This window comes from Paroedura picta, chromosome 8 (genome assembly GCF_049243985.1).
Source record: "Paroedura picta isolate Pp20150507F chromosome 8, Ppicta_v3.0, whole genome shotgun sequence".
NCBI lineage: Eukaryota > Metazoa > Chordata > Lepidosauria > Squamata > Gekkonidae > Paroedura > Paroedura picta.
The window spans coordinates 28,828,469-28,854,363 of record NC_135376.1 but is presented as its reverse complement, the minus strand read 5'-3'; the positions used below and the strand labels follow the sequence as shown (position 1 = coordinate 28,854,363).

General features: G+C 40.7%; 1 protein-coding gene and 1 long non-coding RNA gene across 2 annotated transcripts in view; one reads left to right on the top strand and one right to left on the bottom strand.

Moving 5' to 3' along the window:
• Nucleotides 1-25,895, bottom strand: part of COL4A4 (collagen type IV alpha 4 chain) — an 87,266-nt gene that overhangs the window by 6,072 nt on the left and 55,299 nt on the right. Inside the window, exons 31-46 of the mRNA XM_077348858.1 lie at nucleotides 24,645-24,788; nucleotides 23,074-23,181; nucleotides 21,578-21,753; nucleotides 19,788-19,851; nucleotides 18,156-18,230; nucleotides 16,194-16,301; nucleotides 15,421-15,528; nucleotides 13,037-13,108; nucleotides 12,045-12,173; nucleotides 8,786-8,893; nucleotides 7,704-7,859; nucleotides 7,498-7,596; nucleotides 4,299-4,433; nucleotides 2,786-2,902; nucleotides 2,283-2,471; nucleotides 146-432 (exon numbers count right to left, since the gene is read on the bottom strand). Coding sequence (XP_077204973.1) covers nucleotides 146-432; nucleotides 2,283-2,471; nucleotides 2,786-2,902; nucleotides 4,299-4,433; nucleotides 7,498-7,596; nucleotides 7,704-7,859; nucleotides 8,786-8,893; nucleotides 12,045-12,173; nucleotides 13,037-13,108; nucleotides 15,421-15,528; nucleotides 16,194-16,301; nucleotides 18,156-18,230; nucleotides 19,788-19,851; nucleotides 21,578-21,753; nucleotides 23,074-23,181; nucleotides 24,645-24,788 — 2,075 coding nt within the window. The remainder of the gene's footprint in view (nucleotides 1-145; nucleotides 433-2,282; nucleotides 2,472-2,785; nucleotides 2,903-4,298; nucleotides 4,434-7,497; nucleotides 7,597-7,703; nucleotides 7,860-8,785; nucleotides 8,894-12,044; nucleotides 12,174-13,036; nucleotides 13,109-15,420; nucleotides 15,529-16,193; nucleotides 16,302-18,155; nucleotides 18,231-19,787; nucleotides 19,852-21,577; nucleotides 21,754-23,073; nucleotides 23,182-24,644; nucleotides 24,789-25,895) is intronic.
• The window catches only part of LOC143843179 (uncharacterized), a 33,952-nt gene continuing 18,003 nt past the window's right edge, over nucleotides 9,947-25,895 (top strand). The window contains exons 1-2 of the long non-coding RNA XR_013233483.1: nucleotides 9,947-10,104; nucleotides 18,147-18,281. This is a non-coding gene — a long non-coding RNA (uncharacterized LOC143843179). The remainder of the gene's footprint in view (nucleotides 10,105-18,146; nucleotides 18,282-25,895) is intronic.

Genomic DNA, 25,895 nt, shown 5'->3' with positions numbered 1-25,895 from the left:
TTAAATGATAATCTGAAAAAGAGAAAATCTTATCAGTTATTCAATGATAACTAAAGTTATCACATGAGCAACAATGTGTGGGTTTTTACCGAACTTCTGTAATGAACTAAGAACTAAGGCCAAAATAATCCTCATTTAGTCTTACCATCAAAAAGGAGTATCCTATCCAAAGACTTCTCCAGTTCAGTGGACATGGAGGAATGGATTGATCTTGACTATGAATGGCAACAGTTTGGGCAGGAGATTCACATACGGCACATCTACTAATGTAGGGCTGTATTTCTTCATCAGAGATGGGCATCATGGGTAAAGGAGCAGCACTTGACAACCAGTAAGATTTATCATTTCTGCTGGCATAGTAGCAGACCTGATTGATATTGCAATAGGCAAAAGGCATGGTACTGAATATAGGAAGACAAGATCCAGCCAGACCTAGAACAAAGGAAAGCAAAAGCAAGATTATTTATGAAGAACAGTTACAGTCAGTCTTGTCCTACTGTTGGGGGTGACAAAAAATACAAAATGGCTGCACTTATGCTTTATAATTCTGAACAGAAATTAAATTCACATGAGTCACAGTTTGAGTTTCTGCTGAGACTTAAATGCTTATCAGTACAGTTGAGAACAGCATAGAACAAGAATGCTTTCCCATTTGCTTCATGCATTCTGAGTTGCAATTCTTATAGAGCCAGCTTGGTGTAGTGGTTAGGAGCTCAGACTTCTAATCTGGCAAGCCAGTTTTGATTCCCTGGCTCCTCCTCCACATGCAACCAGCTGGGTGACCTTGGGCTCGCCACAGCACAGATGAAGCTGCCGGCTCGGGGGCCGTGCACTGCCCCGCTAGCACCCGCTGTATTTCAGGTACAGCGGGCTTGATTACTAGTTTACATAATAAAAGCAATACCCTTCAGTACCATCTCTACACTCCCACTGTACCCCCACACTAGCACAGGAACTGTGCATGTCATGACCAGGGGATCCCGATGGGAGACTTTAGGGGTTAAACTGGAGGTTACCATATAACTGACCATGTGATTGTATTGTAATCAAAAGTATAAATTATTTGTTTTAGAGATCCTGTGTGGTCTCTTTCCTTTTGAATCACTGCTTTTCCTGCAGGTAGCCTATTCCTCAGCTGATGAATAAAAAGATCTTCTTGTTTCTTACCCTTGCTGTTTTCTTTAATTGGAGTGTAAGAAGCACCAAATTTTCAAACTTGTTTGACCAAAATGTCAGTCAGCACTACTGTGGTCTACATGGCCCAGTAATGACTAACAATTATTTCTGTAGATTCACAGTGTCAGGTTTCCACACAATATATGCTGCTTCCACAGAAGCCTCGTTGCTCGTAGGTAACTGCCACAGTAGTGGAATTAAATGTGAGTGTGTTTTTTATGTATTAGTGGGTCTATTTCATTAATCAAAAGGGGCAAATGATGCATGTACCTTGGAAGAAGGGAAAAATAAAAATGTCCTAAATGAACTGGCATTTGTAATTATGGTAAATTTTTATTTCTGATAGTGGAGAGTGGAACTTACAATTTCACAGTCATCTCTTGAGAATGATCACAAAATTGGAAGGTAACAATTGGAATATTACCTGCTGCAGATAATCATGTAGCCTAGTTGAATCTAGCATAAAAACAGTAAGTTTATTACTTATGCATTGTTTATTTCTTTTATTGTCTTCAAACAATCGGCTTTTCTTGGGCTGTAAGTGCATGTGCTATATTTGTATGTATTGTGTGTGTAAAGTGCTGTTAAGTCACACCAACCATCATTATGGTTCATTCCCTGATGTCACCCCAGCAAGGCAAGAGAGAAGCAGAGGTGGTTTGCCATTGTCTTCCTCTGCAGAGGTCTCCCTTCCAGGTACAAACCCTCTTTTGAGATCTGATGAGATCAGGTTATACCATACTGCCTTCCTCTCATTTGTATGTGCTAGCTCTACTGATCTGGCTTTGTATACTTTAATGCTTGATTCTTTCCTGTAAAGCTATTTTTTAAAATGGCAAATGAAACAGTCTTTGTTGATGTCTATTTCTAAATGTATTTTATATCTTCCATTTGTATGAAAATGGAGACTTGTACTAAAACCTTGACATGGCACAGTTCTTTATGAGCTCCTATTTTTATTGTTGTTTGTTGGAAAAACACCACAACTTTTCCACATGTGAAAATGTTACGGGTTAGACAGTACTATGAAATAACTGAATACTTATTTACAATAAAATATTTAAAAATATGTTATTTTCTACTCTGATAAAGAGTTCATTGCTTACCAAGGTCTTGATTATGGGCCTTCTCTTGTCCTTCAAGATATAGCAAGCTGTATCCGGTCCATAATTTTGGCATTCCCTCTGGACACAGTGGTTCTTGGTCTGATTGACTGTGTAGAACAAGCAAGAATCCACTAGCAGCTCTTGTTTCAAGCCCTGGAGGCCCTGGCATCCCAGTCTGACCTGGAGGACCTTATGGAGTAGAGACAAGATACACAACCATCCCATTTAGAAACTGGACCGGTTTCTCGGCTGAGCGAATGGCTTTAACCATTTAACCATTGGAACAGATTAGAACAAGGTTGTTAGGTATCAGTGAAAGAAAAATACTTGATCATGTGTTGATCGTTGGCAGTTTGAATGCAAGGTGCTCACTCAAACAAGTGAAATTATTTGACAAAGTTTTAGAGACGTGTTTCCATCTTAAGGCTGTAACAACCCGTGTAAACGTGAAATGCAATCAGCTGCAAAACTAGTGATGTGGTGAATTATTGCAGAATGCTTACCTCGCAGCCCTGGGTATCCTTTTTCTCCTTTGTCACCTTGATCCCCAAGGGGTCCAGGTGGCCCGGGCAAACCAGTCTGACCTCTCAGACCTAACAACCCTTCTTCTCCTTTTCTTCCTGAAATACAAAATATCTATCAGCAAAAGTCACAAGCTGTGTACCCCAGCACTAGTTCACAGTGGTAGTTCCCTTGTACAAAGTGGTTCAGGAAGGGAAAGGCAAGACCATCTATACAAACTGCTAGGAGAGTCATCCAAAGAAACCAGGTCTGAGGCATTGGCTGGTTAGCAGTAGATGCTGATGACAACAGCCTATGGTGGGAGTTACCAGCCAGCCAGGAACCATGTGTGTGATTGGTGTTGACCCCAGTGGCCTATTTGGCACTGCTGCCCAACATTGTGCTTTGCTCTTCCTGATTAATTGTTCTACAGTAGCAACTCATAAGCAAACTGTCTCACCTGTCACTGCTACCATTATTATTAGAAAACCAAACGTTGGTTTTTATACCCTTCTTTTCACTACCCAAGAGTCATCTTCTCTTCTTCCCAGAACAGATACCTTGTGAGGTAGGTGTGGATAAGAGAGCTCTGACAGAACTGTTCTGTGACTGGCCCAAGGTCACCCAGCTGGCTGCATGTGGAGGAGTGGGGGATCAAATCCAGCTCTCCAGATTAGAGGCTACAGCTCTTAACCACTATACCAGGCTGGCAGTTTTTGACATTCAGCAAATCAGAATTCTTCCCTGTGATGTAATGATATATTTCTAGAAATTGTTAAAAAAAAAAAACAGGCATTGAAAAATCAGTGTTTCACATTCAACTGCTTGATCTGCCTGTTCAAAAACTTTACAGTCTCACAATGAGAAAAAACATAGTAGGAGTTGCAGCTTGGTGTTAAATTCTGAAGAGAGCCATCGTTACCAAATTTTCCAATTTGTATGAGATTTAACTGCAAGAATATGATAGGACTTGCAGTGTACACTGAAAACAAAGTGAAGCTCAATAATTAAGAAACTTCCCCCACACTAATTTATTTGAATCAGCGGGAAGCAGAGGTTAGAATGTCACACCAGGATACTCAAGTTCAAATCCTCACGGGAAACCTGCTGGATGACTTGCGCCAGTTATATGCTCTTAACCTAATTACAGGGGTGCTGTGAGGGTAAAATGAAGGAGGGAATGATATGAGTTGTTTTGGGGGCCCTTTGGGAAGAAAGGTAGGGTATACATGAAGGAAATAAACTCAAGGTTTTAAACTAAATTTTCTTATATAAAACCAGCCAGTGAATTCATGTTTCACCCTCACTTTTTCTAAAGTGAGGATCTCAAAGGAAAATGGAATAAGTAGCTAAACTAGGTGTGATAAGAAATACAGGAAGCACAAACTTAAATCAACATAGAATTGTAGATGTTTCTGAGACTTTTGTATGTCAAAATATTACATACCATTCTAAGGTTGGACCTCATAGTGCCTTTTCCTAACCACACATCCTTCAGAGCCACAAAAGCTTTACCTTGGGGACCAGGGAAGCCTGTTGGGCCTGGAACTCCTGTGGAACCTGGTGGCCCCCTTTGGCCTAATACTCCGGGAGGCCCTGGAGTCTTGGGACACGAAGAGTAATCAAGTTTTCCAGGTTCGCCTGGGTCACCTGAAATATGCAACAGCATTAAACAAGAGACAACAACTACTAACGATGTTAGGCTTATAATTCACAGAAATTCCACCTGATTTGGGATGGTTTTTCTGCCTTATATTTGACTGCATTATGTTGACTCACTGTATACGTATGGGATGGGAAGCAGAATGCACAAGAAAAAATTATTAATACTTGGCAGCTGTTTATACCTTATTATTATGCCTTTATTGCAGTGGTCCCCAACCTTTTTATCACCGGGGACCGGTCAATGCTTGACAATTTTACTGAGTCCTGGGGAAGATAGCCTTTTGCCGAGGGATGTTGCCACTGCCGCTTGAGCCCCTGCTCCACTTGCTTTCCTGCCGGCGCCTTTGACTTCCCGCCGTCCGCTGGGCGGCACTGCTAACAGCAGCTGCGCAATGCAATGGCGAGGGGGAGCCCCAGCGTGAGCCAGCAGCAGAGTGGCAGGGCAGCCCCTGAGGCAGCAGCCGGGGAGGAGGACAAGGAAGAGCCGCGGTCCGGTGCCAAAATGTTAAATAAGAGATTTGGAGATATATATGGTACATATAAATGGACTCCTGGGAATGGTAAAGGACAGGAAGGCCTGGACGTTCATTGTCCATGGGGTCGCGATGGGTCAGACACGACTTCGCTCCTAACAACAACAACATGGTACATATATGTGATATACTATGATCATGATATGGATATAGTTTCTGAAACTAAAGTTGTTTGGTCCTATATGTTTCTTATATTGTAGATGGTGTATATGTGTAATTTGAGTATTATGTGAGAGTAGGATACCCTAACTTTCATGCTATAGTGGAGCTGCACTGATATGGAAAAGAAGCTTGAGCTGTTCTGAGAGAATGGCAGGATCTGTCTGAGACACCCCAGCAGACTCCTGAGCAGGACGTTTTCTCTTAGCTGGCTAAGGAGGCTCACATAAAGCTTCTGGCTCTTGTCCAGGACTAGAAATAACATGAGGGGACACTTCCACAATGTTATAGTATTCTTGGGTCTAAAAACAGAAGTTCCTGCTAAAAAAAAGCAAGAAATACATAATCAATAGTCATCGAATTAGGATAATTCTGTTATGGAAATTTCTGCTCAGGCTTGGAAAGTGGCTGTGGTTCTGTAGCCGAGAATCTTATTTGTATTCAGAAAGTCCTAACATTCAATCCCCAACACCTGCAGTTAAAAAAGGATCAAGTAGCTGGTAATGTGAAACATAGCCACTGCCAATCAGCATAGACAAGGGGTGGCCCAACTGTGGCTCTCCAGATGTTCATGGACTGCAACTCCCATGAGACCCTGCCAATTGGCCATGCTGACATGGTAATTGTAGTCCATGAACATCTGGAAGGCCACAGTTGGGCCACCCCTGGCATAGACAGTACTGACCTTGATAAACCAGTGGTTTGAGTCAGCATACAGCAGATTCACAGGTATAAAAACTGGACACTGGAGAACAGTGGAATGGTACCCATTAGAACCTGCTGGGACTATGTGTGTTCTAATCTCTGAACAATTCCCGTTGCAACCCAGTGTTGGGATTAAACACTTGTTTATATCCTCTAGTGACCACAACTGGCAGCAACAGAGAGATCTGAGCATAAAGAAAAAGACACACACATGCAGAAATGTATAAAAAGCACTCATCCTTCTCTAGCTTACCTCTGCAACCTGGTGGGTTTGAACACCAAGAACCAGACCATGACAGCCGTTTCACATGCAGGATGAAAACAAGCATCATGCAGATAGGTTAGAACAAGAATGAAATAGGAACTGTAAGAGCCTACATATGGAATTATTCTTCATCCTAATGCGATTGTTGCAAAGAACATGATCATCTCTCTCCAATAGGTGAGTGACATGGAGAACTTCATTGCCTACGTAATCATTTAATTTCCCATATCACTCACTTGTACTATGCTCATCCAGGCACTCAGTTTCAAAATAACTATAGTAACAAAAAGGCTGCCATGTAAAAGATGGAGCAGAGTTGTTCTCTTTTGCCCTGGAGGGACGGACTATAACCAATGGCATGACATTAATTCAAAAGAAATTCCGTCTAAACATCTGGAAGAACTTCCTGACAAAGTGGTTTCTCAGTGGAACAGGCTTCCTCGGGAGGTGGTGGGTTCCCCATCTTTGGAAATTTTTAAGCAAAGGCTGGATAGCTATCTGATGGAGAAACTGATTCTGTGAAGGCTTAATTGGGTGGCAGGTTACAGTGGATGAGCGATAGGGTTGTGAGTGTCCTGCATAGTGCAGGGGGTTGGACTAGATGACCCAGGAGATCCCTTCCAACTGTATGATTCTATGATGATTCTATATAAAATCTTAGCCTACCAAACAGTAAGCATGCCTTCTCTGGAAATTAGTATATCAGTTAAATGAAAAATAAACAAATGCATACCAGAAACAAGCAATTAACAACAGACAATTTGATGCAGTTTTCTTCAGAATATGTTCAGGTTTTTCACCATCATATTACATCTATTCTTAATCTCTTTATGAAGTATTTAATATCTAGCTGATAAAATGTCCTTGCAAGGTGTAGAAATATCAGACCAATATATGCTTGAAAATTTTAAATAGTTCAGAGACTGGCATAAAATACAGATATCCTGCAGACAATCCTAACATAACTTGAATGGTTGTGAATTCTTTGGGGGGCACAATTCAAAGTGATGATTCTTGCCTTTAAAGTTCTGAATTGTCTGATTTACAGTTAGTCTCACTGCATTGTCACAAGATCAAACAAAGGAAAGAATAACTATGTATACTGCCTTGAACAACCTGGAGGAAGGATGGGCTTAAAATGCAATAAACAGAGACAAGCAGCCATATTAACCACTTGACCCTATTTTCAGGATTGACTTGCCTCATCCATCTTGCCCAGCATGTTCACAGTAAGTGTCAGTTTTATTTATGCAGATGTGTATAACTTACTTATTCATCTCTCATTACAGCCTTATATGCTTAATGTGAATATTGTACAGTAATCTATGTTTTGGGAACTGCAATATGAATATATGCATTCAGAAAGGCTACTGCATACAAGAAATACCTTTGGGACCCAAAGGTCCAGTTGATCCTTGAAATCCTTGATCACCAGGCTCCCCATGGGTACCAGGAGGCCCCTGAGGTCCTGGGTTTCCTAATGGACCTTAACAAATGAGAATACATTTTAATCAACACCTTCTTACCATAAATATGATGCACATGATATTGCTTGAATTTGCCATGTTCCAAATTATCAATCTCTAGCCATACCTTTTGTGCCTAGTCTCCCTTGCTTTCCTTGAATGCCTTTATTTCCTGGATTTCCAGGTAAACCAGGAACTCCAGGTAAGCCAGGGATACCACAGTCACCGGGATCTCCTTTAACAAAAATAGTCTTCCCCTGTGGTCCAGTTTCTCCAGGAAGACCTGAGACAAAGATTAGATACTGTTAATAATAAATTTGCCAAAATTTCTTATGAGATTTATGAGAAAAAGGAATATTCATTGGAAGATTCAGCCATGGATGATACATAAAGAAATAGGCTTTTGAGAAAATACCTCCTGCTGGGTTGCAAAGCATACAAAGTGTTGTATATTCCTTTCTAGGCACTGGGTTGGATCTCATTATCTAGATCTTGCCTGCTTTCCTCTCTCTGCAACAGTCCCATCCAATCCAAGGAAACTGCTGGGTCAGGACTTGCATGGATTAGTAGCCATGTGAGTTGGTGTCTACAGTGTGGGTGGGAAAGGAAACAACTATACTCTTCTCACCTCTTCTACCAGCTGAGCAAAGTTGACTGAACAGAGAGAGCAATTTTGTACCCTTCCCTCTTTCCATTATAGTCCTTCATATGCCACATCGGTCCTGTTACTCCAGAAAAGGGCTAAAGGGGGCAGGCGAACACAGAACAGCGCACAGATTCCTGAATCCACTGTGATATGCACATGTCGTGGGACTGGAACCACTGGATTAGGAAACCCCCTGAGAAAAAGGGGTGTCCCAGGCTGACCGGGATGGCCCAGACTGGACTGATTTTGGAAGTGAAGTAAGTTTGACCATGGTGCATTTGGATGGGACTGGGGAGGGGGGGGGGTCTAACTATTCTCCACTGTTTTCATAAAGTTTCCTCTTTCCAAACTGGTACGTGCACTGACAGAAAATAATGTTTTCCCTTTGTTAAACAGCATCACACCTACTAATACTGTAATAATGGCCTAACAACACCCCCAATTTCCTGTCCTGATACATCAACACATACATCCAGGCATAGGTATGTAATACCATATTTAGTTCAGTTCTGAGCCCAAGTTAGTGATCTATCTGATTAAAGATTTTCATAGAAAATTAGTACCTCTGATGCCATCCGAACCAGCAGGGCCTTGATCACCCAGAGGCCCAGGTGGTGCATCTCCACGTGGCTGTCCAATAGGTCCTGCAGGCCCAGGAGCCCCTGGCTTGCCTGTTAGAAGCAAGTTGATTGTTTTACATTTCAGACTGGATATACATATGTTGAATACTGTTTATGTCCTGATCCCACCTGGTTCCACCTGTTTATGTCCTGGTCCCACCTGCATTGCGACTATGCTTACAAGGGTGACTCAAAAACCTACTGGCCATAATGTCATTAGTGGGAAATGAAATCTCTCACACCAACCCATGCTCATTTACTGGAGGCAGTAAGCTAACTTTCTGAGGACCTCATCCCAGATTTTTAATGAAGTATCATCATGATTATTTGTTCATAATAACGCTGCCATTCAGAAACCTATTTATTTCTTTATTTTTTGTTTTGTCCTGTGCTACTTATACCGATTTTGTTTTTTAAAAAACATCACCATTCTTCTGTAGCAAGGCTTCATCCCATCCATTAATTAATAATAGGTCGCTGTGCATTTATCAGGGCTGGTGTGGATCCTACCACTATTCTCCAATGGCACCAAGCAAAGTTTGAAGCCTTACTCCAATCTAAGGATTCTTCCTCTAACAAGTAGCACATCTTACACTTATTATTAGTGTTTGCCTGGATGTAAGTGAAAATACAGGTCTGCTTAGCTCAACCCTAAGTTAGAAAGCCACAACTATTTATCTTAAAAAACCCTTCTTGAATGGGTGTGGTGGGTAATAACCTCAATAATGTACAGCACAACAACACATTGATCCAAAGGCTTTTCTATTCAAACCAAACAAAAAATGAGAGAGAGAGAGAGAGAGAGAGAGAGATCTTTCCAGTTCTAATAATCAGAACTATGATTTAAACCCAATAAGTTCTCCTGTTAGTTTATAGGCAAAGATATCAAACCAAGAATTACTTAAGATCCAGGACCCTGGAAAACTTACAATGCAATCCTAAGAAGACTTTCTAACACTGCTTTGAAGTTCACTGTTAGGATACTGTTTCACTGTTTAAAATATTTACATTTGAAAAATGTTTTTGAGGTCCCGTCAACTGATAATTATTCCCACCCCTTTTCTTCTTTCCTACATTTTTATCCTACTCTTCCCCCAGGATCCCCAGACAGCATCTTGCGTCTGAGTGAGTTCTTTCCCCCTCAGAGAGATAATCGTTCTCTCTGGTATGGAATGTGCTGTCCTATTTCTTGGGACTCAGGGCAACAAGAAGATTTTCCTCTGTCTGCTGGACACATATGAGCTGCAGAGTGAACTGATGAAGTAAGTTTTCAAGAGCTAGAAAGCTGGGCTGTGGGGTGGGATGCGTCTAATGGGATTAATTAGCTAAATAAATCTGAAGATGGGAGGCAGATAAAAAGTAGGTTGACAAATAGCTGAGAAGGAGAGAATGGGAAAAGGAAAGAGGAGAGCATATGGAGGTTACCTGTGAGAGAAAAAGAGGAAATTGTATGGGGTAGGGGACATCAGAAAGTGAGGTGCCATCCTACAAGTTCCCCATCATGCTAGTAAGCCTGGCCCAGTGGTTAGCCCCACACCTGACCTGTTTTCCTTGGTAGAGGTGGCTGGGAGGAAAGCAGATAAAAGTAGGTTGGCTGTTAAATGGGAAGGAGGTGGAGTTGCCAACTCCAAGTTAGGAAATCCCTAGAAATTTGGGGTGGAACATGGAAAGGTGGAGTTTGAGTATAATGCCATGGACTCCAATCTCCAACAAGCCATTTCCTTCAGGGGAACTAGGAGTGCCAGCCTCCAGTGAGTGCTAGAGATCAGGGGTAGTCAACCTGTGGTCCTCCAGATGTCCATGGACTACAATTCCCATGAGTCCCTGCCAGTGTTTGGTGGCAGGGGCTCAGGGGAATTGTAGTCCATGAACATCTGGAGGTCTACAGGTTGACTACACCTGCTGGAGATCACCTGGAATTACAACTGCTTACCAGATGACAGAGATCAGTTCCCCTTGAGAAAATCACTGCTTTACATGGTGGAATCTGTGGCATTATACCCTGCTGAGATCACCTCCCATAACAGTCTCCCGAAGCTCCACCTCCAAATCTCTAGGAATTTCCCAACCTGGAGCTGACAGCCCTAAAGGCAGAATTTATATTTGTAGTTAGGAGATCTGTTGTGATTCTAGAAAATCTCCAGCGACTACCTGGAGGCTGGCAACTCTAGAAGGAGATATGGAAGCAGGAAACGGGGAGGCTAAAGGACTTCAAGGAAAGAGGAAATAGTGAGGGTGGGGAATGAGATGACTCCCCCAAATCCTTGTGGGTTCCCAGTTGTAGTAGTATAACTTACACTTTTGTGCTGTCTTCAGCTTAGATGCTCTGTTAAAATAATCAGGAAATGAATTTGGGAGGGATACTGAGCCTAAGTACAGTGGAGGGTAGGAATGACATCTGATCTATGAGGGAACTGAATCTCACCCTGTTTAGCTATTCTCTGTTGCTGAGTAGGGAGCATCTTGCTGGGGTAATATTATGACATGGGAAGCTTTTTTCCTCCAATGACTTATACTTTCCAGTGCTTTAGAATGAAGACAGAATGCAACAGCTGCCATTACTTGCATACTTAAGCTGGGAGGTGGGGGGGAGTATTTCATACAAAGCAGTTTGACTCACAAACTGTTCTAGTAGACCAGCCTTTCTGAAATTCCTGGCAGGTTCCCAGCCGCCATAGGCCCTGCAATGTGTTTGAACTTGCTTCTGATCCTAGTGCTTGTGCCCTTTCTCAGCCTCATTAACTAAACCAACTGGAGGAATGGGAGATCCAACAGTGGCCTCTAGAAGAACAGTCGTGTGGGTCTAAGGAACAGGGAGTCCTGCATGGAAAGAAGATATACAACTGGCACAGGCTCTTCCCTGGAGGAATGAGGAAGGAATCCTCCCTCTGGGACCAGATGAGCAAAGTCCTCATTCTTAGGATAGAGCCTGATGAGGAAGAAATCTATAACTTAAAATTTCCCAATATTCAGAATTAATTTCATGTATCAGTATGTTGCTTGCGGATGGTTACAAAGAGTTGTATTCTTATGCTATTGCTAGCAATAGCAAAGACACAGCCACATGAAACAATTTATACTGTTAACTGTATAAAGAAATCCCAAGCATATGTGCTTCATATGCTATTTATTAATACTGTAGCAAAAATTAATTAATAATTAGTTATTTATTTATTTAAATAGTTATTGGCGGGAAACTTACCAGGTGGCCCTAATGAGCCTATGTCTCCTGGGGGTCCTGGGGGGGAAATTCCTGGTGGCCCAGGCTCTCCTCTACTGCCTTTTGAACCAGATTCTCCAGGGCATCCCGGAGGCCCCATTTCACTCAAACCTTTATAGGAAAGTAACTACACAATGTAAACCTCTATATGAAGGAAAGACAGATGTGCAGAACGGAAATGCCAACAGAATCAAGATTTCTTCCTTTCTTCAGCATCACCATCATTATCAGCCTGGGTTGATAAACTGGCAGAACTTTAAAAAATGGCCAAACTAACAAGTCTAGTTAACAGGAGAACAACACAAGAATTTCAAGAACAATAACACTATTATATAGACTTCCTTGATAAACAGAAGTAAATGAGGGACGGGGGGATCAGGGAAAAAATCCTGATGGGGGTTCATTATATTCATTATGTTCTTTATGTCTAGTTTCTAATTTTTCTCAATTATATCATAAAAATTAATAAGATAATAGTAATAAAAAGATTTCTTCCTTTCTCAAGCTAAGTCTGGATTCTGAACCCTGCACACAACCCCACCCACACCACGTCTGAAAATTGCTAAGTGTGCCTGAGCAGCATCCCCAAAAATCATAAATGACTGTAGCCACAAGGTAACATTGATCCCAAAAAAGCCATCCCAGGAATGCAAGAATTGTTTTACATATGCACACGGGCTTCCCTGGATCTTTGAGCTTGATTGCAACAAGCTGGCCAGCCTGAAATGCAGCACATGTTTTCAGCTGCCTAACTATTGTCCTTAATATAAGTTATTTATAAATTCAGTTTTCCTACTAAGATTTCATGATCTGGTTCATTCTCATCATGTTAATAGTAATTCATTATAGCTGAATCCAAAGTTCTGGTATTTGAATAACAAATTTTGTACCATTTCATAAATCCAAGTAGTGATTTTATTACTCTCATACTAAACATACTTAATATGCAGTCTGTATATCACAACATCCATTACCTGGAGGTCCTGGTAAACCTTTTTGACCCTGTAGCCCATTCAAGCCATCTATTCCAGGCAATCCTGGAGGTCCTTTAAAATATTACAGAAAATATAAATAAATCATTGAAAGCCTTTTTGTAATCTGAGCTTTGACACGGGTGATTAGTGAAAACCAGTATTTAAGTGTTTATAGCCTTTCTTTCAATCCAATAACAGTTTCATTACAAACTCCAAAATAAAAGTAACTATCATTATCTCTTGGCACTTCTTAAACTGTGTAGAGGAGCATTAGTGTAGAAGAGCATTAGTTTAAGGGAGAAAAAGCCTACCAGTTACTTTAAGCAAAAAAAAAAAAATGTCAGTCTTTAAGTTTTCCACCTCAACTTTGTTGTGTTCTTAATGCTAGGCATCAAAATAAAGAGGCAGCATGGTTTCAAACAGAAGTACAGTTTAATCCAGTTCCTTCTCTGTCTGGAGCTACAATGAACACAGCTTTCTTTCTCTCTGTCTAAAAACCACTCGCCCAGATTAAAGGAACCGAGTATTCAAAACACCACAAACTCTGAAGTATGGCTGCCAGATCCCACTGGCCACCAACAGGGGTCAGGGGTTAGGGTTGCTAGATTTAGGCTGGCAAACTCCTTGATATTTGGAGATGGAGCCTGGAGAGGACAGGGACCTCAGTTGACTACAATAACACAGACTCCACCTTCCAAAGTATCTATTTTCTCCAGGAGAACTTATCTCTATAGTTGGGAGAGGAGTTGTAATTCCAGGGGATCCTGAAGTCCCACCTTTGAAGATAGACGTGACTGACTATTCCATCTGATATGAGCCACAGAACCACAGTAACCACCCAGAAGTAGAATTCTTAACAGAATATTTGTGAAAACAGTGATCTGTTTATGGCAGGGTTTTTTTTTTTTGCTAAATGTTAGGCAAGCAGCTGACTCAACATCAGTAAATATATTAAGGATTAATCTCTGGAATCTAATTTGCTGTTGATCTCACTCTTGATTGTTGGCTTATTTCACCATGATTGATTATTCTGTTTACTTTGCTTTCTAACTTCTGCCAACAACCTATTACAATGGCAACACTTGTAAGTCTATCTATACCTCGAGCAGTCACAGTTCTATAGTGCCAGATTTAAGCTGTATTTACTGCAGTGGAAGCCAGCCACTATTTGCTACATTTTAATGCACAGTACTGTCTGAAATTAGCCTTATTTAAATGTATGTGACCCTTTACTTCAAGAGTAACTCAAATAATTATGGTTTCTGGACTGGACCATTAATTATGGATGTGGAGAAAGCAATTAGAAAATAATTTTGGGTTTTTTAGGGAATGCTATAACAACATCCCCTTACATCTAAATATTGTTTAAATGAGAACACTTGGCATAATAAACAGAAAGCAGGGTTTTTGCATCTAAAATAATTAATTTGTTGGACTATCAAAAGAAACCCCAGGATTTCACAAAACCCTAGTTGAGAAAGCCTGCTCTAACCACTACACCACACTGACAGTAACTACCTGGCAAGTAATTTTTGCTTGCTAGCTGAATAACCATAATTACATACTACTACCAAATATTAAGTGTAGGATTGCCAACAGTGGAAGGACAAAAATGTCCTGTCTCTTTAATAGAGACTTAATGTAGAGAAATGGGCAAAAAAATGTTCCATTAAGCCCCTAATCAAACGGACAGGGCATTTTTCTGGTTAGCAACATCACATGTATAAAACTGAATTAAGGACAACACATAGGTGTGTTCTGTCCCCATAACTGTACTTCTGTAAGCAAACAGATGCAAAAGGGCATATGGTCTATGCAATTGTATCAAGCACCTTAAGCCAAGAGAAAAGATAAGTATTTAAAATAATAACCAAAATCACGTTAGATTGACATCTTTTGAAGTTCATATTAAGTTCATATTAAAATGTTACTGCAGGAAAATTCTAGGCTAGCACACCATGAAGATGGTTACTACATTTGGATCAGCTCTTGGCTCAATTGTGTTTACATGATAATATCTAAAAGATACATTCATACATTCATGCAAATACATTAATTAATCAGAGATCTGCTCCAAGCTGTTTATTTGCCTGTTTAGAGTCTCATAATTTGGAGGCAAAAAAATAAAATCTGCATCTAGAATCCATCTGGGACTTCTTCCTTTGAATAGGGTTTTTTAAATTCTTTCAGTTGATCAAATTTGGCCCTCAGAGGAATTAAGACAGAATACTGACTTCAGTGTTGGCATTATTAGGCTCAAGGTGTATTTTTAAATTACCCACCATTTTATGACTTACAATTATATTTGTTGCCATTCATTCCATACTATTACAAAATTCAGTGCCACATCTTGTAAAATCTCTATCATCACTTAAAATATTTACCTTTTCTACCTGGGGGTCCAGGTAATCCTGGAAAACCTGGCAGTCCAAAAAGGCCAGGATTACCTTGTTCACCTGGAGTTCCTGCCAATCCTGCAGCTCCCTGAGCTCCTACAGGTGGAAAATATAAGTGTCAAATCATATCCTGTATAGCCCCTTCTAACTCTATGATTCTATATGAAGCTGCCTTATATAGAGTGAGATCACTGGAATATCACAGTCAGTACGCAGACTGCCAGTTGCTCTCCAATGACGTATGTGAAGGTCTTTTTTTATATCACCTGTTCTTTTAACTTGAAATGTGAAGAATGAACCTGGAACCTTCAATATGCTACTACTACTGTGTCATAGCTCCTCAACAGCATTTACTACTTTCTTCTCACCTGTTCAGCTCTTCTACATCAGAATGTATATATTTGGTTGGCATGTATTGGGGGACTGTAAAAGTTAACATAAAATTAACAATGCGTTCAGACCAGCCTGGCTTTGGGCATACCATAGCAACTATTATTTTTCAAATGTTTGTAATAGTCAAAGGCCAATACAGCTTCAGCTCTAGGTTTGCTATCATTAGGCACATGACTGCCTTACCAAACCACAGGTTTATGCAATAGATATCCTCATGAGTTAAGATGGTCATATAAGCCTATACATCAAGCCTTAATTTCACTTCTGCTTTTATTGTTCCATTACTGAGACATTTTCCAATTTTATCCACTGTTGCACTTGTAGCTAATATTAGATTTAAACATTTTCTTTCTTTATTTCATCCTTACCTGGGAAGCCAGGAATTCCTGAGTATCCAGGTGGCCCTTTGGGTCCTGGGCTTCCTGTTTCCCCTTGGGCACCTGGTACTCCTTGAACACCTGGAAATCCATCGAATCCTTCAAAAACAAATAAACAAAACCCACAATTTTTCATATAAAAGATTTCCACACATAAATTTGCTGTATTTCTTAACAGACAGCTTTTCATTAACATACCAACATATTGCCTCCTCTATGAATGATACAAAGCCCAAGAATATCCTTACAGGCATACATGCTAGCTCTGATACAACAACTTTGTAACTGATAACCCAACACTTCCAAAAATATAGCACTATTTCCTTCTCTGGTCAAATTTAAAGTTGCACAAATTGTTCTTTTTAGTACCCAGGCATATGGATCTGGCACATTCTAAGAACTTGCACTAGTCATTGCTCATCAAATTTAATTCAGACTGCAGTTCACCACTGAGTGCTAAGTTGTACAAAATCTCAAAAGAACACCATTCTGTATAACTACAGCATAGCTATAACAATATTATTAATGTGTCATTCTGCCTTCTTAGCAATACGTAATATATAAGTGCATGAAAAGATATTGCTGATCTTCATTTTCATCTCTCTGTGTGACTATGGGTATTTTACACATTATAGAAGCAAACCCAAGTTTCCCACTAAGTAAACACTCAACAAGAAGCTGTGATCAAACATACATGCAACAGATGTATTTGGAAGCAAATGTATATTGCATTTATACTTCACATATAAAGACTACATATACAGGATGATACTATTGATAAAAGTCATTGTTTGGATGAGAGATTGCTGCCTAGTGTCTGAAGAAAAGAATGTGGAGTTAAAATGACAGCTCTAGGCTGCTCTAGGCCCAAGTTGTATAAAATGTCAGTAAACTTGTTAAGTTGCTTCACAACAGAGTTCAGGAGGGCCTGAAAAACGGAGCTCTTCCACTAGGTCTTTGATTGAGGTCAGAGCCAGGAACAACAGGGGACTCTCCTCAGGCTACACAGTAACTTCCAGAGTACCCCACCCGGGGGGGGGGGGGTGGACAGCTGCAGGGATGGGGGGAGGGATTATACTGCCAATCTTGTTTTATCCTCTTTTTAACTATGTTTTGTTGTTGTGATGGGATGGCATTTTATCATGTTTTATGGGGGGGTTATATTGTATCCCACCATGTATCTCCAGAGAGTAGCGTGCTAAAAAATGTAAAAATTAATAAACTAATAAACAAGTGACTGGGAACAGTTCCCATTATATAAACCCTCTCAGATGTATGCTTCAAATCTAATGTATTAAGTGGTCCTGAATGAGCATATCGTAAGTGCTACTCTTCTCCTTTCCCATGACAATGATGGGTATCAACTAAAACAGGCTGGAGGGCAATGTAACAAACTTTATAAAACAAATATGACTGATACATGAAAGTATAGGGAAATGGAGGTGTGTAGCTGCCATTAATTGAGTCAGAACATTGGTTCATCTAATCCAGCGCTGTCTATTCTGACAGCCAGATGTTCTCTGCATTCTTTGGTATAACTATTTCCCAGTCCTGATATCGGAAAAGCCAAGGACTGAACTGGGAATCTTCTTCAAGCACAACACAGAACTAAGGTTTTTTTTTAATAGTAAAACTCTTTCTTCTATATATAACTATGAATCAATAATAGAAATATTGGCAATTAAGAGACTATAAGACATTGCAAAATGAATAAATAAATATCATGTTTGATGATGTGCACAGAAGACATCCAGCATTCATGTGGTTAATATGACTGTGCATAACGTATGAACCAGTGACACCATAGCAGTTGAAGGCTCAAAAATTTGTCAGCCATAAATATGGAATGTTGATTCATGAAATCTGCCAACAAATGAAAACCCAATAAAGGAAAAGGAGCAGGTGAGTCATTTAATCAACCTGTTTTTGTTACAAAATAACCAGAAATACTACCTGGCAGTCCTTGATTTCCTGGAGGACCTCGCTTACCGGGTGGGCCAACATGAGGAGCTGGATCACCTCTGCTTCCTGTACAAGTTAAAGATGGAGATTACTCTGATAATCAACCATACCCATCAGGTGAACAAGTTTCTTACTTTATGTTAACAAGGTATATACATGTGTTGCAGCCCACAATAATTTTGTGGATGGCTGGAACAATATGAAAAAGGCAGTCAGAACCCAACAAAGGGAGTTCCCTTCTATGGAATCACGCCCCCTTCTATGGAAATTTTTACTGGATCCAACCCATTATCTTACTTCAAATCATAAAACCCCTTAAAATTGCTTTCCTATCCGACCTTACAGCATACCTTGCCCAAAAGTTCATTGTTTTAGAATTTTTAACTGCTTTGCATCTAGATTTTAAAGGATTTATGCTGGGGGGGGGGCAACTTTCCAGGTTGCTGCGGTTTTTAAAAGTTTATCTTTTGGCATTCTACTGGTTCTGATTTTACAGTTCTTTTATGGTTATTTTAAAGGGCTTTTTATTGCATTATCTGGGGCAGTGGTTTGACAGTATTCCTGTTGGTTTTGAAAATTTGTTCTGAACTTTCTGGTTAAGTGTTAATAATAGTTAAATGTGAGTATTTATGTATTTTTAAAAAATGCAATACAAATTTCAGCTTAGAATTCAGTAAGTGTTTCCAATTCCTCCCCAACATAATAAGTCAATACTTAAAAAAATTCTGACTGGAGCAAACCTTTTTTTTTTTTTTTAAGTATTAGGCTGATCTGAGCTTCAAAACAACTGAAGTTAGGTGAGTGGAGGGGGACAACTGCAGGTTAGCACTAGGAGGAAAAAGTCAAGGGCGGCAGGTTGATAAATCAGGTTCAACAAGAATTTTATTAGTGTTCAGAATCAGAGTACAGTATAGTCCATGGTCGCAGTAGGGTTGCCAGATTGGGGGGGGGGGGGAGAGAATAAGATCCAGGCTGGAAACTTCTAGAGATCTGGGGATGGATCCTGCAGAGAACAGGAATGCCAGTAAAATATAAGAATCCACCCTCCAAAGCATCCATTTTATCCAGGGGAATTGATCCCTGTAGTATTTACATCAGCTGCAATTCTTGGGGATCCCCAGGTTCCACCTGGAGCTAGCTTACTTTAGTGAAGTTGTCCAGGGGAACAGGATGACAGATAGGAGGGAAGTGTAATTGGGCCCAAGAAGAAGGCTAAACCGAAAAGTAGTAAAGCAAAGGGAATGGGGAGGACTGAATCCTTCCCTCAAGGCAGTCTTCCCCTACCCCATTCTTTGTCTTTGGTGGTACAATGAAGACATCTTGCAAGACCTGCTTCATTGAGGCCGCTGTTGGAAAGCTGCTTACAGAGGTGCCTGAGGTAGGCACTGGCTCTGGGCAGGGGTCTGTTCCTTAGTCTGCTTCTCCTCCAGCTTTTGTAACTCAGCAGCAAGAACAGGAGCAGCCTGAGATGTCTTTTGGGCTGAACTTGGAGGATGAGAGGCTTTGGATCCAAATTATAATCTTTTGTTTCCAGTAAACTACTCTTGGTTGTATACTTATCCTTCCTAATGCACGCCCCAAAAGGAATATTTTTGCATATTCATTTGTCACTATATCATTTACCTTTAGGTCCTTTTGCACCATCAAGTCCTGCTTTTCCCAGAAGACCTGGTAGTCCCTGTACACCCTGATTATTTTATTAAAAGAAATTGTGTGCATTAGTTATACTATATAAAATAAGGACATCCTGTAATAACATCCTTCTCCTTCCAACTCCTGTGAACAAAATGTATATATTGTATTAGTCTAATAATCTTCATGTGCCAAATCCTGAATAAATAATATGTTGTATTTAGATTAATACAAATAATATAATTAGGTTAATATATTGGATAGTCTGAGGAGCTAAATAGGTTTTGGAACTGAATGTTGTAGATAACAGAATCTGACTTTTTTCATATCTGGAATTTTTTACATTGACATTAATTCTCTGTGACACGAGAAGGATACATTTCATTGGCTCTTGTTCCTGAAAGGAATGCATACAGTGATGGGAAAGTGTAGTGGTTGGGAGTGCAGACTTCTAATCTGGCGAGACGGATTTGATTCTGCACTTCCCCACATGCAGCTAGCTGGGTGACCTTGCGCCCGCCACAGCACTGATAAAGCTGTTCTGACCGAGCAGAAACATCAGAGCTCTCTCAGCCACACCTACCTCACAGGGTGCCTGTTGTGGGGAGACGGAAGGGAAGGCGATTGTAAGCCCCTCTCCCTTCTGGGAGAGAAAAGTGGCATATAAGAACCAACTCTTCTTCTTACTACTGCAGCATCAAACCACACTGGTATCCATCAGGGCTTTAAATCTTTGTAATACCATTCACATACTCTGAAAATTGCTTTAAGCCTTCCTTCTGACAGGGCCCTGTCTTAGTCTTCTTGACTGTAACCCTATTTATGTCATTTTGTTGGCACTGTCCCAAATCACCTAAATAATGCAATGACCCCAGCAGACTTCACTGATATGGTATACCGCCTGCCTATATTTTAAATGAAAACATTATATAAATATAGTGAACAGCCCCAATACTTGGAAAGTACACACAGTGGTAGAGGTATCTTCTACATGTCATGGACTAAATTCTATTCTTGTTTGCTGTTGTATAATCCCATTGCTCTGGAGGCAATAAGGCTACAAATCAGCACAATTTCTACACTGTACACACTGAACAGCTCACTGGAAGTAAATACAGGTAATAGAGACCTCAAAGCCCAGAAGAAACAAAAGTCAATCATTCGCTTTCTTAAAGATGGCTGGAATACTTAAGCATAAGGGAAACCAAAAGAATATGACGAGTAATATAAGGACATTCACCATTTGTTAATGGTCTGAATTTTTGTTATCCTGTATTAATTTTTGTTTAGTTATTACATAAAGAAGCTAAACATCCAGTGTGGTACAGAGGTTAAAGTGTTAAACTAGGATTTGGAAATCCAGGTTTAAATCCCTACTTTTGTCATGGAAGCTTGTAGGGTGCCCTTGAGCCTGTCACACACTCTTAGCCTAACCTGACACATAAAAATGTAGGTGGAAGAGAACAATGGAAGCTGATTGGGGTCTCCATAGGAAAGAAAGGTAGGTTATAAATAAACTTGGCCTAGAGCACATTAAAAACTTGTTTAATACTGCAAGCCATACAATAGTGACAATGTTAAAAGGGGAATTAGCAAATGTGTGTATTGTTTACTCAGGATTAGTTCTGAAGATAGCATGCCCCATACGCTGGAGAGCTTTTCATTTTGAACTCTAGGAGCTGAGCCATGTCACCAACAGCAACAGCTGACTATCATGCACTCAGACTGACTGTGTCAGTAACCTGGAAACAAATAAAATTAAACCATATTTTTCAGCATACCTGCTCACCCTGCTGTCCTTCAAAACCAATGATTCCTCTCAATCCTGGAATTCCAGGTGGACCTGGCAGCCCTTGGCAACCAATCTGCCCAGCATCACCAGGTTCGCCCTTCTGCACAAGTCCACTTCTGCCTGGCTGTCCTGGGATTCCCCTGAATCCAGGGCTGCCTTTGTCACCTGAAATTATTCCAAGCATTTATTAGAAATGATATTCTATAGATAAAAAGGTAAAGGTATCGCCTGTGCAAGCACTGGTGTTACCATAGAGGTAGCCCATAATGGAGGGGTGTCTCACAGAGACACCTTCATGCACAGACTATGGAGTCAGTAGGGCCTCTCAACAAACCTAGGAAGCCAGGCTAGGTCTTCATCTTGTTTGGGCTTCACTAGATTTCTTACATTTCCTCCTTGCCCAATTGACTGAGCTAAATGTGCACGTTATCTAAATCACCCCCCCCCAGCCAAAGACCATTAGACTATCTACAGGAAAGGAATATCCCTTCAAGGTACTAACTGCAACTTCTTTTGTCTCTCTTGTCCAGTGTAATTTCTGCCTAGCAGCACCTCTTATCCCCAAATATCTTCCCCCTGTCCTTCCTGATAAAATAAAGACAGGGCCATTAGCGGCACATTACACCTAGCCAAGGTATTGTTCTACTTGATGAGATTACTCCACACCTCCCACTCTAGTGACCTCACAGTTCAAACCCACCTATCAGATAATCATAATATCAGAGACCAGTCAACAATCACGGACCTCCTAGTGGGCAGTCTCTGGGGCTAGCCCGGGAATTTCAAGCAATAAATCAAGCCTCGCGCAAACTGTCTGTGTGTCTGTGTTGTTGTCCACCCCCGGCATCCTGTCCACCCCCTGATGTCGTCAACCCTGTGTCTTGGCTCCTTGGATCCAAGAAAGGTGCAGTATCTTGAACTCGTCCCCTTGTAGAACTTAGTGTAACTTGTCCCCCTGTAGAACTTAGTGTATGTATGTTTTTTTGCTTCTCTGTGTGTTTTGAATGTATCCCAATATTTTTTCCCCAAATAAATCCTCTGAGTGTAAGCTTTTGTCTTCTTCATTTAAGAAGGGTTTCTTCCAGGGAAAGGACCCCGTAAAAATTGGTAATAAAGATCCTGTGTCACCCCTGCCTCTTGCTATATTCATAATTCCCAAGCAATTTGGGTAACACTGGGTCATGTCTGACCCTTGGGGTGACGCCCTCTAGAGTTTTCATGGCAGACTCAATACGGGGTGGTTTGCCAGTGCCTTCCCCAATTCTATAGATAGCTTATAGCAAAAAGAGATTCTAAACTATCAGACCTGAAATTGAAAGGATTCTTTATCTGGTACATTTTGCATAATTCCTAAATAGAACAATTAATAGTTGCTTAACTGTGAATTATGAATACCTTCCAAAAATTAGGCATGATCTAGAAGATATTAGTTAGAGTCTGAAATAAATAATCCCATATGGCTTAGAAAATAGGATGTATCTTTACCCTGTGTTCCTAGTAAACCTTCTTCACCAGGAAAGCCTGGCTCCCCATTTTGTCCTTTTTCAACCAATAGTGTAATACAGCCATCTTCACCTGGAAGTCCTCTTTTGCCTTATAAGAAGAATACAAGAAGAATGCATGCAAATATTTTTCATGAAATTATAGCTGAAACCTTTCTGTGGAATCAACATCCTGGCTTGTTTTACACCTTACACAGATACTCAGTTTTACATATTTAGCTATTTAGATTTTAAGGAGAGGGAATTGCCTCCGCTTACTTTTCCTTGCTGGTTCAGGGAGCACTCTAACTGAGTAACTGAAATAAAGAGGTACTTGTAGAAACTGACAAGAGAGCAGTCATTTAATAATTGTCCACCCACCTCTCTGATATTTGTCTAAAGATCTCTTGCTCGTTGTCTTATTAATGTGTTTGATAGAGCAGAGGAAAGGAGATAGCAAACAGGAAAAAAGTGCAGGACCTGTTTAAGATATGGAAAACTATGCCCCAATGATTGCTCGGCAGCCCACAAATCATACATCAAGAAAAATCCCAGCAAAGTGTCCCTTCATCTGTAACTCTGTAGATGGATAATGGAAGGAAAGAAGGAAAATATACATTTTCTAGCAACAGCATATAGCATAGGTTAGAGTATGAAAGAAGTATAAAATGGGACAACCCAAAGAGCAGATGGCATGCCTTTTGTATCTATAGATGAACTGCCACTTGCTTTATCAAGACAATTGCAAAACTAAGCATAACCACAATGTTAAAATGAACAAAATGGAGTTTTAATTTTATTAATGTACTAGCTTCAAAGCCCGTTCCTAAGAACGGGCCTTGAAAGGGTTCCCTCCCCTGGCCCCTGGCCAGGCAGCTTAAGGTGGCTTTGGGTCGCAGCTCGCAGATGGATCAAGTGGGGGGGGGGCAGGGGCTGGCCAGCTCATTAGCAGGGCCGGGACAGAGTTCCTTAGCAGGCAGTCAGCAGGCCGGGAGGCTCTCGTTAGCAGGCCCAGCATAGCAAGCCAAGAGGCCCTCATTAGCAGGCCCTCCACCAGGATCCTTTGCCCAGGGCCCTCTCCCCTTACCTGCTGCTGGTTCCAGGCACTGAGGCGCATCTGAGAGCAAAGAGGCTAGAGTCCAGGGATGGAGGGTGGGAGCTGCAGGGACAGGGCCAAAAAATTGGCCCTATTTCAACTTGGACAGCCAAACATGTTGAACCCCCCAGGCTGTTTCACAAATATATAGAGGAACCATGGATAAGGATTTAGTACATATCCTGTGCTACTATGATGCAAGACAGCTAATTACTTGTAATACAGAGGATGTGACGATGCATTTCTAAAAAGACCTGGGAGCATGCACTGCATTCCTTCAGATGAGCTCCTTCAGAAGAGAATTGAAATTATGTGGGCACTTAAGTCTCAACACACTTATCAAAAATTAAGTTATTACACATCATTAAATTATCACAGATTGAAAATTCTTTCCATAGGGGCTTGGTAAAACAGATAATAATGTTTGGCTTGGAGGAAACTCAATGAGCAACAGAAACAGTCATTTGACAACTGCATACCTTTGAAGCCCATAGATCCACATTCTCCAGGAGGGCCATGCTGACCTGTCTGTCCTTGTTCACCTTTTATACCAGGAACTCCATTTTCTCCATGATTTCCTGGTAGCCCTGGAAAACCTTGCATCCCTTGGGATCCTTTGATTCCTTAACAGGAATATTTAGATAAAAGAGAAATTAAAAAATACTGTACTGAATTGCTGAGTCTATAATGTCACAGGAAGTTCATGCCATTATATATTTATTAGTCTTTAGGACACAGCAGGTCTCTGGCTACAAGAGAAAAGAAAGGGATGACGCTGAGATGGATGTGGTGTGTTTTCCCCACATTGTTCTGTACAAGCACCTCTATATACAGAAGGTTGATGGGGCAGTACTACTGAACAAATTAAAGCATTCACCTATTACAATGTATCATTAAAACAAAATCAGAGTCCAGTGGTGTCTTTAAGACCAACAAAGATTTATTCAAGGCATGAGCTCTTAGTCTGAGGAAGAGGGCTTGTACTCGAATGCTCATACCTTGAATAAATCTTTGTTGGTCTTAAAGATGCCACTGGACTCTGATTTTGTTTTGTTGTGCTGCTTCAGACCAACATGGCTACCCAGTTGAATCTAACATATCATTAACTACAGTTAATAACAATTTCCTATTCCAAAAGGGAAAGTGCAACCAAGAAATCAAAAGGAGACTGAGACTTGGAAGGGCAGTCATGAAGGAGCTAGAAAATAGTGTTGCTGGAGACTAAGATCAATGGCTAAACTAAGGCTATCATATTTTGGTCTCATCATGAGAAGACAAGACTCACTGAAAAAGACAGATTCAATGAGTAGCTGTGTTGGTCTGAAGTAGCACAATAAAATCAGAGTCCAGTAGCACCTTTAAGACCAATGAAGATTTATTCAAGGCGTGAGCTTTCGAGTGCAAGTCTGACGAAGGGTGCTTGCAATCGAAAGTTCACACCTTGAATAAATCTTTGTTGGTCTTAAAGATACTACTGGACTCTGATTTTATTGAAAAAGACAATAATGCTAAGGGGAAATGCTGGCAGTCCATGGGGTCGAGATGGGTTGGACATGACTTCACAACTAACAGCAACAACAAGGAGGATGACCCAACATAAAATGGCTTGACTCAATAAAGGCAGCCATAGTGTTCAGTTTGCAAGACCTGAGCAACGCTATTAATAATAGAGGGTTTGGGAGGTTGTTAATTCATAGGGTTGCCCAAGTCAGAGGTGACTTGATGGCACA